We start from the raw sequence: 11,430 nt of genomic DNA, 5'->3' as shown, positions 1-11,430 counted from the left end.
TAAGAGTATATTGCTAGCCAAAACAACTTTGCTTTGTCATAAAGAAGGGGATGGAGGCAGCTTTGTCATTTCCAATCCGGAACCCACAGTCATCACCTTTCTGCTTACAGAAGGTTTCTATATGCTTCTTATTTTCTTGATCAGGAAATGAAAGTCCCTACAGTGGCAGGATAGTGAAAGCCATCTGTTGGGGTGGAAGGGGTCACAGCCGGTATTTGGAGGTTCTAGTCATTGAATCCTGATCAACTGACTCTAAAATGATCCTTTTAATAACATCATCTCCCACTAGACCACAGGCTATATGAAGGCAGGAAGTGTCCTGAACTCCCAAGTGAGGGAGTTCCCAAGTGAGGGAGTTCAGGCACATGGCACATGGCATGTAACACTCCTAGGGTATTTCCTGTCACACATGTTAATTAATCAGTAAGTGGCAACTCTCAGTAACCACTGGCTAAAAACCAACCCAAAAAGTGCTAGGTGCGTGTTTTTCAAACAGAGTGATAAAAAAAATTTTTCTTTGTGCATATTTTTTTTTAATTCAAAGCCATTTTTAAGAAGTTTGTGTTTAAGGTAAATTATTTTCTAGGCAATACACTCAGGTCCTTAATGGAGACCTAGTGATGGAACCCTGGCCTTAAGTCAGTTATCCTGTATACTGTTATACCTCAACATTCCAAAAAAACTTCAACAGAAATTAACAGCAACTATAATGAAATCCTAACATTTCTGAACTAGAAGCGTTTTCTCTCTAAGGGATGGGATTACTGAGTTGACAATTTCTCTTAATCTGAAAAAAATCCGTCTTCCCCCCTCCCTCCTTCCCCCCATCCCCTTTCAATCTTCTCCCTTCCCGAGAGACGCACGTACACTCAGCATTTTATTCGAGTGGAAAGTTGAAAGAGAGCAACACACTGGCTGCACCCATCCAGCGCTCCTTGGGGTGGATAGCAAAGTTCTAGGGCAGAGCCTTCCTGCCCGGAGCCGGCGATGCAGCCGCTCTCCGCTACCTGCTCAGCTTCACGACGCAGCTGAAGGTCCGCCCGCCGCGGAACAGTTGCGTCTCCATCTGGCTGCCAACCCACCCTAGCTTTCTTCTCCTCCACCACCACCACCTTCCCTCCTTCCCCCCTCCTCCCCCTCCTTTCCATCTTCCCTCTCCACCCCCGCCCCCAATCTCCTCCTCTTTTTCTCACTACAAGCGGTTGCTGATGCTGAAGCCGAGCGTCACTTCGGCTCCCACGGCAGACATGGCGACATTGACAGTGGTCCAGCCGCTCACTCTGGACAGAGGTAAGGGAGCGGCTCGCCCGCCAGGCCGCTGCGTCCCCTCTGCCTTCCCCTCTGCCCCTGCCAACTCCCACCGGGACAGCCGGACGCGCTCGGGCAGAGGCAGCAGGGTGAGCGAGGGCGAGCGAAAACGAGCGTAGAAGGCGTTCGCGCCGAGAGCAGGATACTTTCTTCCCCTTTCTCTGCCCGCCACGTCCCCACTGCCCCTGCACGCTGCGCTCACCCGGCCCAGGGATGCCTTCGCCGGGCTCTGGCGCCCCCGCTGCCACTCCCAGCCCCTCGCCCGGTCGCCTCCCGGCCGCCGGCTTTGTTGGAGCGGAGGCGCAGGGACCGGTAGGCGCCCGGGGCTCGGGGCTGGAGAGGGGCAGGGAGGAAGCTCGCCGTGCCGGGCGAGGGCGCCTGCAGCCGGAGACCGGGGAAGCCTGGCGAGGGAGCCGCCTGCCAGCCTGCGCGGCCCGGGGGCCCAGGAGGGAGGAAGTTTGTCCGGGAGCCGGAGGACGAAGGTCGGTCGGGCTGCGGGTGCTTAGGCGGCCGCCCGGGGGCGGAGGACGCGCACCCCGGGGTGGCCTGTGCCGGGGCGCACGGCGGCCCGGCTGCAGCGGCGAGGAGCTGCCCTCGGCCGAAAGGGCAACGCGGAGCACGGGCAGCAGTGCCCGGGTTGGGGGCGCAGCGTCGCTGCAGCGGAGCCCGACTCTCCCCGGCTTCGTGCTCCGAAGGCGGTCGGGGTCTCCTCTGCCCCCGCCGCCTGCAGCGCTCCGGTGGTGGCAACTCAGTTTCTCCTGCCCCAGCCAGCCTTGTTCGTTCTCTCCCCAGCCCGGTGCCAGCGCGGTGCCCGGGCTGCGGAAAGCGCTGGGACGCAGCGCAGGTTGCCTTTGAAATGCAACTTCTGACCCGCGACCCTGTGCGTCCTGCTCTTTGACTTGAATGGGGAAGCAGTGTTTGCTTCCTCCCAGGACCTCACCAAGCCTAAGGCTAGAATCCTCCAGTGCTCTGGGGGGCCTCTCTGGAGTGCGCGTACGAGGTTATACCTGTCCCTGCGTGTTCAGGTTTCCTTTCTGGCTTCCGACGTCTAGTTATGCGGGCGCTGGCGTCCCACGACGCCGCAGCGGAGGACACCTGCTCGTCCCCGTCCGCAGCAGCTTGGTTTAGGACCCTGGGCGGCCATTTGGAAATGGTGTGCTCAGTCGAAGATGATTTAGCCCGATGTGCCTCTAAAAATATTCTTCCTAGCGGATTAAACTGGACTGTGGGGGCAAAGCAAAAGAGCATCCTGATACGAGTACAACGCAAAAGCCAGTGAACTCAGTGGGGTTTTAATTTGGAGGGATTGTGGATGACTTTAACACAATCTGTTGGCTCCAGAACAGATATTATGGAGTGCCCATAGCAATCTTACTTGGGGTAAGAGTTGAAAAATAAAAACAAAAAAACAAAAAGAAAAAAGAAAGAAAAAAGTAATAATTTTATGTTGGGAAATGTTGATTTGCAAGCTACTAAATTAATAACAGTAAAGAGCTCAGAAATCCAGGTATAATCCATGATTTCACCCCAGTATCATCATCTACACTAAGCAGGATAAATCCATTGCCACTAAGAGCCAAACAGATGGCAAGCTATTAGAAATTATGGATTTCCCACGAATTTCTGTTTTAATGTAATGAGCTCTTATATTGTCCCATGACTAAATCAGCCTTTAAATATCCCAAGTAAAATGACTACATTGGGAGAAAAAACAAACTCCAAGAAAATTGCCTACCTGAGCAATTTTATATATTAGGACTACCAAAAATATTTCACTTTTTGGATTTTACTTTAGCCCTGAGATTCCTGACTCAGTTGTAGAGAGGAAGTGCAATCAGACGTAAATATGTTCTTAAAGTTTGTTCTTGTTTGCAGCCAGACTGTACCTGTCCTTTCCAGTGTGATTAGGCCCATTTAGTAAGTAGCTCAAGAGGCAAAATGAGACTGGATGTAACTGAATAAATTAACCAGCAGCTAACTGCAAAGTCTGTAATTTATGGATGATGAGTTATTGACACCATTGCTGTACATGAAGTCAGTGTGTGTAAATATTTTTCCCTCTACCTTATTAAAACATGATTAATTAATTGATTAATTGCATCTCTAAATCAATGGAAGAAAGGGTTCTGAAAATGTTCCTACAAAAAAAATACAAGTCTGTTTAAAAAGGCAGCCCGATAATACATATCTGGGTCCTATCTGCTTACAACTGTGACACTCACTTTGTATGGCTTGGTTAGTATCTTTGGGCATCAGTTTTCCTCTGTGCTCTGTAAGGAATTTGGATTAGATGATTCTGACACTGTGCAACTTTAACAGTCTATAATTCAATTAGTTGAAATTAGAACTCAGTTTCTGGGTCATCTACTGATAGATTTTCCAGATTAGGCCTTCTCCCATGTTGTTTGGGTGCCCTTTGTTGTGCCCAGAGGTCACCCCCACTGATTTGGCCCCATCAAAGCATTTCTCACATGCTGTTGCATCTATCTCCTTATTGAATGGTGCCCCTTGAGGGAAGAGACCATTTCTAAATTCATTTTCATATTCTCAGTGCCTGCCGTAGTTCCTGACTCACAGGAGAAGATCAAAAATTAATGTGAACTAAGGACTGCAGTAATTTAAGCAATGTTAAAAGATAGGGAGTCAGTCGTGAACCAAGGTCCAGTACATAGATTCACGACATTTTGGCTCTGGGAAAGATGGCAGGAAGAACACAGGCCAGTGGTTCTTAACCTTTCTTTCCCCCTATGTGCTTGACAGAGTCCTGTCAGTAACCATAGCTCACAGAAGCTGTGATTAGTAACCAAGAGGGGTTGGGGCAAATAGGCAAAGAAGAAGGAAAGAAGATGCTTGACAAAGCCTCCCAAAGGCATCTCAGCAAACCTGAATGCATAAATCCATAATTTGATTTTTTCTAGCATCTTTCCTTTTCAAATGAAAAACGTTGAAGAAGCTATAAGTATTTTCAAGGTTACTCTACTAGTTAGTGGGAGATTTTGTGCTAAAATTTAAATCTTCTTGTTTGATGCCCTTTGGCACCATAAACCGATTTATCTAGAATCTTAAGGGCAAAGGTTTTAAGCAAAGAAATCAAACCTGTGGATTGGAATTAAGATTTACTCCTCCCAGAATTCAGAAGATATTATCTGAAAGTAATAAGCTCAGAAGTCTGCACCAGCTTCTTGGATCTTGTTTGGGAAGGGAGCCTTTGTCAGGATCAGGCTGGGCCCTGAAAAGATGAACAGAGGGACTTAAGGTTTTCACTGCTCTGTGCCTATTCCAAACTCTTTTCCACCTGCCATTAAGGCTTCATATTAACCCCGTGCAGGTCTCTCGATGGCTATGGCCGGAGCAGGCCCCTGTTCACTCTGGTCCCAGTTGTCTGGATTCTTCACTTATTCATTGAGTGCCTGGTCTAAGCCAGACCCTACTGTGGAAAGGCTAACTGGCTAAACAGAGTGGTGAACTAAACAGACATAATTCTAGTCTCCGTGGCAGTTAGAGCCCATGGGGAGAGAGAGGTTAATCCATACACACACATATGCACACATATATACACAAATAATTCACTCATTCAATAAATATTCATTCCCTGAATGTATATATCATATATATGTGTACATATATGTATAGACACACAAGATTTTATATATATATATATCTGGGGGAATGCCCTCTAGAGAAGGGTGTCACCTATGCATCCTGGGAACATCAAGGAAGGTCCACGTGAAAACGAGAACACAGGGAAGAGTGATGAAAAGTGAATGTGTGAAGTTGGTGGCCAGGGGTCAGATGATGTAAGTTATGATGAGGATTTCAGATTGGTTGAAAACATGAAGTACTATGAAGACAATAAAAGTGTTGTGAGGATGGAAAAGAATGGGGAAGGACCTATTTAAATGGTATTGGTCAAGGAATGGTCCATGAGAAAGCAAAATTTAAACTGAGTTCTGATGTATTAATACAACTTTTAGGAACAGCATTCTGGATAAAGGGAGGAATACACATAAAAGTAACTTGTATGTGTGCAACTTGGCTACCATCCCGTTAATACAAACAAATGATCGAAAAGAAAAATTACCAAGAAATAGTAACACTCCAAATATGCATCCTAGGATAGAAATTTGGTTTTAAGTATACCAAGAAAATCGATAGATCAGTTTTTTCTTCTTATTGCTAGGATAAAATATCATATAATTAGATTTTCAAAGACATACTGAGCACTGTAATTTACATGTCACTATGCATAAATCTACATGTTGAACCCAAGTGGTCATAATATGAGATATAGTCATTTTTAGTCTAATATTTTATATTAGACAGTGTTGTAGAAAGTAGTACCTGTAATTTACCCTTGTGGCAGAGGGAAGAGGCTGATAAGGAGATTAGTGTGGAGTCTTCTCCGCCAGAATTTAAAATGATATAGCAATTCTTCCCTACACCAGAGGTTAGTTTGCCCCGACTATAATCTCTAAAACAGGGAATGACCTTCAGCTAAACTCAAGAGAACAAAGCAGGATGCAATCCGTGATACTTAACACTTTCATAACAAAGGACATAGGAATACTTCACTACATTCAAGACTTCATGGATTTACGCGCTTAAATACAGTAGCTCCAACTCTCCTTCACTTTCCATCTCAAGGTCAGAAAAGATAATACAACCAAATTCTTCAAAATTTTAGTTCTCTGTAACTTTAATCCGAATTGCTTTTTTTTTTTTTAAATCAAGGCTTATAAACAAAATAACACAAAACCAGGTCTTGGAAAATATGGATAAATAAAACAATTTCTAGGAGTAATTAAAATTGTATCATTTTAAACATTTGAGACTTTGTTGATGACATGATCAATATTTTACAATCTATATTAGGTGCCTATGTAAAATCAAACATTGGTATCAGTCATCTAATGTTTCTGTGAGTTAGATGCAACTTGGATAAGTCACACAAGTATAAATAGAAATCTTGATTTCTTGGTTTCTGATAAGAGTAGTAATCTAAGATATTGATTAAACAATATCTTATTGTTTTCAATATTGCTGTGTTTTCCCTTTTAATAAAATAAAACTTTTAGTCCTTTAAGAATTCTAATATAACAGCTTAACAATAACCCACAACCCTCAGCCTGCTTCTCCCTCTCCCACTCCCCCTGCTTGTGTTCCCTCTCTCGCTGTGTCTCTCTCTGTCAAATAAATAAACAAAATCTTAAAAAAAAAAGAATTCTAATATGAAAACAATAGCTTTTATTTTGTGGATTATAACTTTATGGAAAAAAAACATGGGTGCAAAATTGAATGCAAATGAAAATCCCATGGGTGCCACACTTTTCATGGAATTTGTGATACAATAAAATTTTTCTTTCTTCTCTCTTCACTTTTCAAGGCATGCAGAGTTTATTACTTTATGTATCTCCCAATTCAGGCCTTGGGCAGCCTATAGCTTTCTAATCAACTGTATTCGCCAGTTTTTATAAAATCTGTATTTGCCTGAAAATTGCTTTTGCTCACAGTCCAAAGGGGCTTGTCCCTCCTCTCTCTCCTTTCTATTTCTTTTAACATGAGGAGCGATTGAGGAAGAAGGAAAACAAAAATTAAGTTAGTTCTTCTGTTGTTTCACACATGTATGCCCTGATGGTCAGATGGGGGAGGAAGGAAAAGAGGGATTGACTCTGTCTTATGGCTCTTGTCCTAAAACCTTCTCACAGCAGCAGCCAGGTATGTTTTCGTCTACAAACATTAAGTGCTTGCTTAATTTCTCATGTTTTCTGTGAGCTTCACTACACATTAAAAAATATATTTTTTTATTGAGTTTTTTTGACAAATCAATATTTGTGTCTTTCATTCCACACTATATAGTTACAGAACATTTTCCAGGAGTCAGAATCATGCCACAGCCATCTTCTCTTTTTCTTTGATAATGAAAAGTTGCAATACGAAGGACCCAAATTTTAGAAATCTTTTGATTATTAAAAAAAGGTATTTTTGCATTTAATGGGAGTTATATGTACAGTTTTAAAATTGAAAAGAAATCAAAGCGTTAATGATAGAGCTTCCAGAAAAAGAAAAATAAATCTGGTGTATACCTTCTAGTTTGGTGCACTAGCTATTCAAGCCCTGAGATATATTTGGTGTGCTCCAGTCATTTATGAAATTAGTGTTTTTGCTTTTGGAGTGCTTCCTCGGGGATCACAACTAGGGCTTAACTAGGACTAGTAAGGAAAAGGAAACATTGAGTGAATAGTATCAAATGGGAAGCTGTATACTGGGTATTAGGGATGCTATTACAGGTGCAAAGCCAATACCTCTTGGAGAGAATTCTTATCTTAGTCTTGATATCACTCTATTAGGATACAGCCTTCATCAGATCAAGGTGCTGGACTTGTTTAGTTAGAGCTCAACCCATTGTCTGGCACAGAGTTGGCACACTCCTAATATTTGCTGATTGAATGAATGAATGATATTGACTTAGCTCAACTACCTCTCATGGACACATTTGTAGTGCTTAAAACAAAAAAAGCCTTCCAACCCATAATAATGTGAAACAGGTGGCTACCTCACTTTATCACTTTGCTTCTGTGTGTCTGTGTATGTGTAGCAGACTCCTAAAAGTGGTATGCTCTCCAGGGCCAAGAAAGGGTGTGACGTGCTGCTGTTGATATCATGGCCTACTTTCATCGTTCACATCCACCTGCTATTTTAACTTGTTATTTGAACCATGCAAGCTAATGCCAAAATACAATTGAAAAGGTTTTTAAAAAAAGTTGTTTTGTGTGTGTGTGTGTGTGTGTGTGTGTGTGCGCGTATGTGTGTTTGTGTGTGGAGGGGTCTAACAGAATTTCCTCCACACACACACACACACACACACACACACAAATAAGCTACGCTGCTTCATTCCCCCTTTTTTTTTTAAACTACAAAAGGATGAATGATGAAGCTGTGTCCTGATAAGCAAGTTAAAATGGATTTAATTTGAAATCACTCTGTGTTGGCAAGTGGGAACACACTTTAAAAGTCATATTGATTACATCAATGATTTACTTCTGGGCTAGGTGGTAGACAAGTTGTTTTATGATTTTTACTAACATTATGTGCTAGCTGAATTTGAAGACTGGTCTAATAAAAAAATAAATATGCCCAAACACTACTTGAAAAAAATTGTGTTGAATTAAGACTTACTTGATAAGTTATACTCAGATAGTTATTTATCTTGGACAGAAAACTGTAGCTCCTTCTTTAAACTGATGGCAATTTCTCCTAGAAACACCGTAGCTATTTCAAGTCCAACTAGTTCTGCTATTTTTGTTTACTTGGCCAGTGTGGTGATAGTTATGATATTTCAGTATAAAATCTGTTTTTTTTTTTTCTATGAAAGAATTATCTTTAACCAAAAAAGGCTAGAATGAAGGGAATCACAAAACAGCAATACAAGTTAATCCCCCAGTTTAGATGGGGGAGAAAACCATTAAATCCCAGCTGAGTTTATTTAATAGTAATGAGGGAATTGGGAAAATATGGCTGAGAGACTCTTGAAAGTGATCTTTTGAGGAAAATTGGAGAAGAGCAGTAATTGCTGATAGGCAAATATCCTTGATTCCAAAAAGGTGAGAAAAGTGTTTTAGGAAACTGTAGTTCAATCTATTTGTTTTTCCTTGCTGACAGAAAAATCTAAGAATATCAATAGAAGAATGGGATTTTGGTGCTTATTTATAAAAGAAAGTGGTGATCACACAGAGCCTACATGAGATCACTAAGAATAGATCTTGTCAAATTTCAGGGGTGTGCTATCCATACTATGCTTATGACATCCTAACTTTTAGAGAAGCCTTGTGGAAAATGTAGAAATATGTGAAATGGATGATCATACTCTTGGATTTCTAGTGGTTGAAACACTACTCCAAGGCAGTTTGGTTCTCTGTCCTACTCACCATGGTTACTGATACTTTGGATGAGAGTCGTGGAAGATATGAATAGATGATATAGAACTAGGTGGGGTTGCAAATGATTAAAGAAACTATATCAGTATTCTAAAATTATACCTGGCTTGAATGGCAGGTTACAGCATAAGAGACAGAATTTAGGGGCAATGAATAAAGTATTCATTCATTCATTCACCAGGTAAAAGGAGCCAGCCCTCGCTATTTACTGCTCTTGGTCATACTGTCCAGTGAATACTGCCCCACCGACTCCACTCAGCCACCTTGAAAACCTCAGAGAGGCCCCGTCATCATGATTCAGTCCTGGGCTGGAATAGAGGTGTATTAAATGGCAAAGATGCATTCCGGAGTCAGCCTCCCTGGTTTTGAATCCTAGCTTTTCCATTTACCAGCTCTGCAACTTCCAAAGTTCCTAGACACTTTTGAATCTCCATTTTCTTATCTGTAAAATGGCAAATGACAAAAATAGCACTGACTTCACAAACATACATTATATGAGCTGATATGTATGAAGTACTTAGAACAGGTCATCCTAGTAACCACTCAACAATGATAATTATTTCTTCCTTGAGTTGTGGAAGTTCTATACTCCCACCCTACTCCCAGGGGCAGAGACAGATAATATTTCTTGTCTTCAGGCTATACTAAGAAGCAGAGACTATTTATTTTGGTATTCTCTAGAAGCAAGATGCATTTAGAGATGCCTGGAGGTCAAAACCAAAAGTTTCCTGTATACATGCTTCATTTGCCAACCCACTCTCCCCAAATCACTTTTTTCTTGATGCTTGAATAACACTTTTTTTCCCCATAATTCTATTAGAGTACTTAGCACACAAGACTGACTTTTTTTTTTTTTTACACTGCTGTCATCCTAACAAAATTAGGTTATTTACATTCATGTTTGTGTTCGCATTACCTATCACAGTGCCTGAAAGATAAAGTGCTCAGATATGTGCTGAATAAATTACTGGTTGGTCTTCACATGTTGCATGTGAAGGGAGTAAGACTAGGTAGGTGAGCAGATGACACAAGATGACAGATTTTTACTTAGGAAAAAAATTTTATACATTTATTCAGCTCAAAATTCAAATGGGTGCCTTCCAGGAATTAGTGAACATCTTACTACTGGATTACTGGAAATGTACAGGCAAAAGTTGAATAACAGATTAGAAAAGCTACAGAGCGACTTTAGGATTCAGTAAAAGTTTAGGATAGGGATTAGAGTTTATGTAGATGTTCATTGTTTTTATTTTATTTTATTTGTATGCAGCTATCAAAAGTGTACTAAATTGTTGACTGGGGAAAATATAGCCAAGAGCAACTTTTTTTTTTTTTTTTTTTTTTTTACTCCTTTGTAGTGCTATTTCATTGTTAAGCATCACAGAACAGGGAGAGGCATATATATGCCAGTCAGGAGTAAGAGCTCCGGATCCAGATGGCTGGGTTCAAGTCATACCTATTCCTCCCTCGCCCTTGCTATGTCAACTTGGCCTGTTGCTACCTTCTCTGTATTTTAGTTTTCATCTGTAAAATTGAAAATAATATCTCTCTACCTCTTGAGGTTGCTTTAAAAATGAACTGGAAAAACATACGCAAGTGCTCAAAACACTGCTAGGTCCATATAAGTGCTCAATCCTGATTGATTATTCTCCACCTCTTCTCCCCAGGGCATGCGTTTTTCCCAGTGCAATAAATGAAAAGTGTACCAGCTTCAGGTTTTGACAGATGGGGATTTGAATTGCAGTTCTGCCACTTACTATCTGTGGAAGCTTAAGATATTTCTTATTCTGTTCACACTTTCTTTCTTTCATTCTTAATACAGGAATAATGACACTTTGTATGGTGATTCATTCCTTCAATTCTTCCCTCTCTTAGCCATTCAAGGAAAAGTGAATGAGTCTGCTTTGTGCCTGGTACCAAGTCAAGGGCCAGAGGTAGAGCTTGCAGTCTAGGGAAGATAGACATTAAGCAGATAGTTTATGGTAAGAGAGTTTAACTATTATAACAATGGCTCACGCATTGAGCATTTACTACATTACACTGCATTACATTACATGTACTACTATATAGCCAGGCATTTTGCTTAGATCTCTTCGTGTTTCATTTCAATTAGTCCTCGAAACAAGACTTCGAGGCAGATGCTATTAGTATTTTGAAGATGTGGGAATTGAGGCATAAAGAGGCTAAA

At 41.5% G+C, this 11,430-nt stretch overlaps 1 protein-coding gene across 1 annotated transcript in view; it reads left to right on the top strand.

The window, feature by feature from the left end:
• The first annotated feature begins 1,208 nt into the window (after positions 1-1,208).
• Positions 1,209-11,430, top strand: part of LIN7A (lin-7 cell polarity scaffold A) — a 117,337-nt gene continuing 107,115 nt past the window's right edge. The window contains exon 1 of the mRNA XM_028105483.2: positions 1,209-1,290. Coding sequence (XP_027961284.1) covers positions 1,209-1,290 — 82 coding nt within the window. The remainder of the gene's footprint in view (positions 1,291-11,430) is intronic.

The sequence above is a fragment of the Eumetopias jubatus genome, unplaced genomic scaffold (genome assembly GCF_037043125.1).
Source record: "Eumetopias jubatus isolate StellerSeaLion01/CBP00866 unplaced genomic scaffold, mEumJub1_p1.0 scaffold_8, whole genome shotgun sequence".
In the NCBI taxonomy this organism is placed as follows: domain Eukaryota; kingdom Metazoa; phylum Chordata; class Mammalia; order Carnivora; family Otariidae; genus Eumetopias; species Eumetopias jubatus.
The sequence above is the reverse complement of the archived record's forward strand: the minus strand, read 5'-3'. Positions and strand labels throughout refer to the sequence as shown.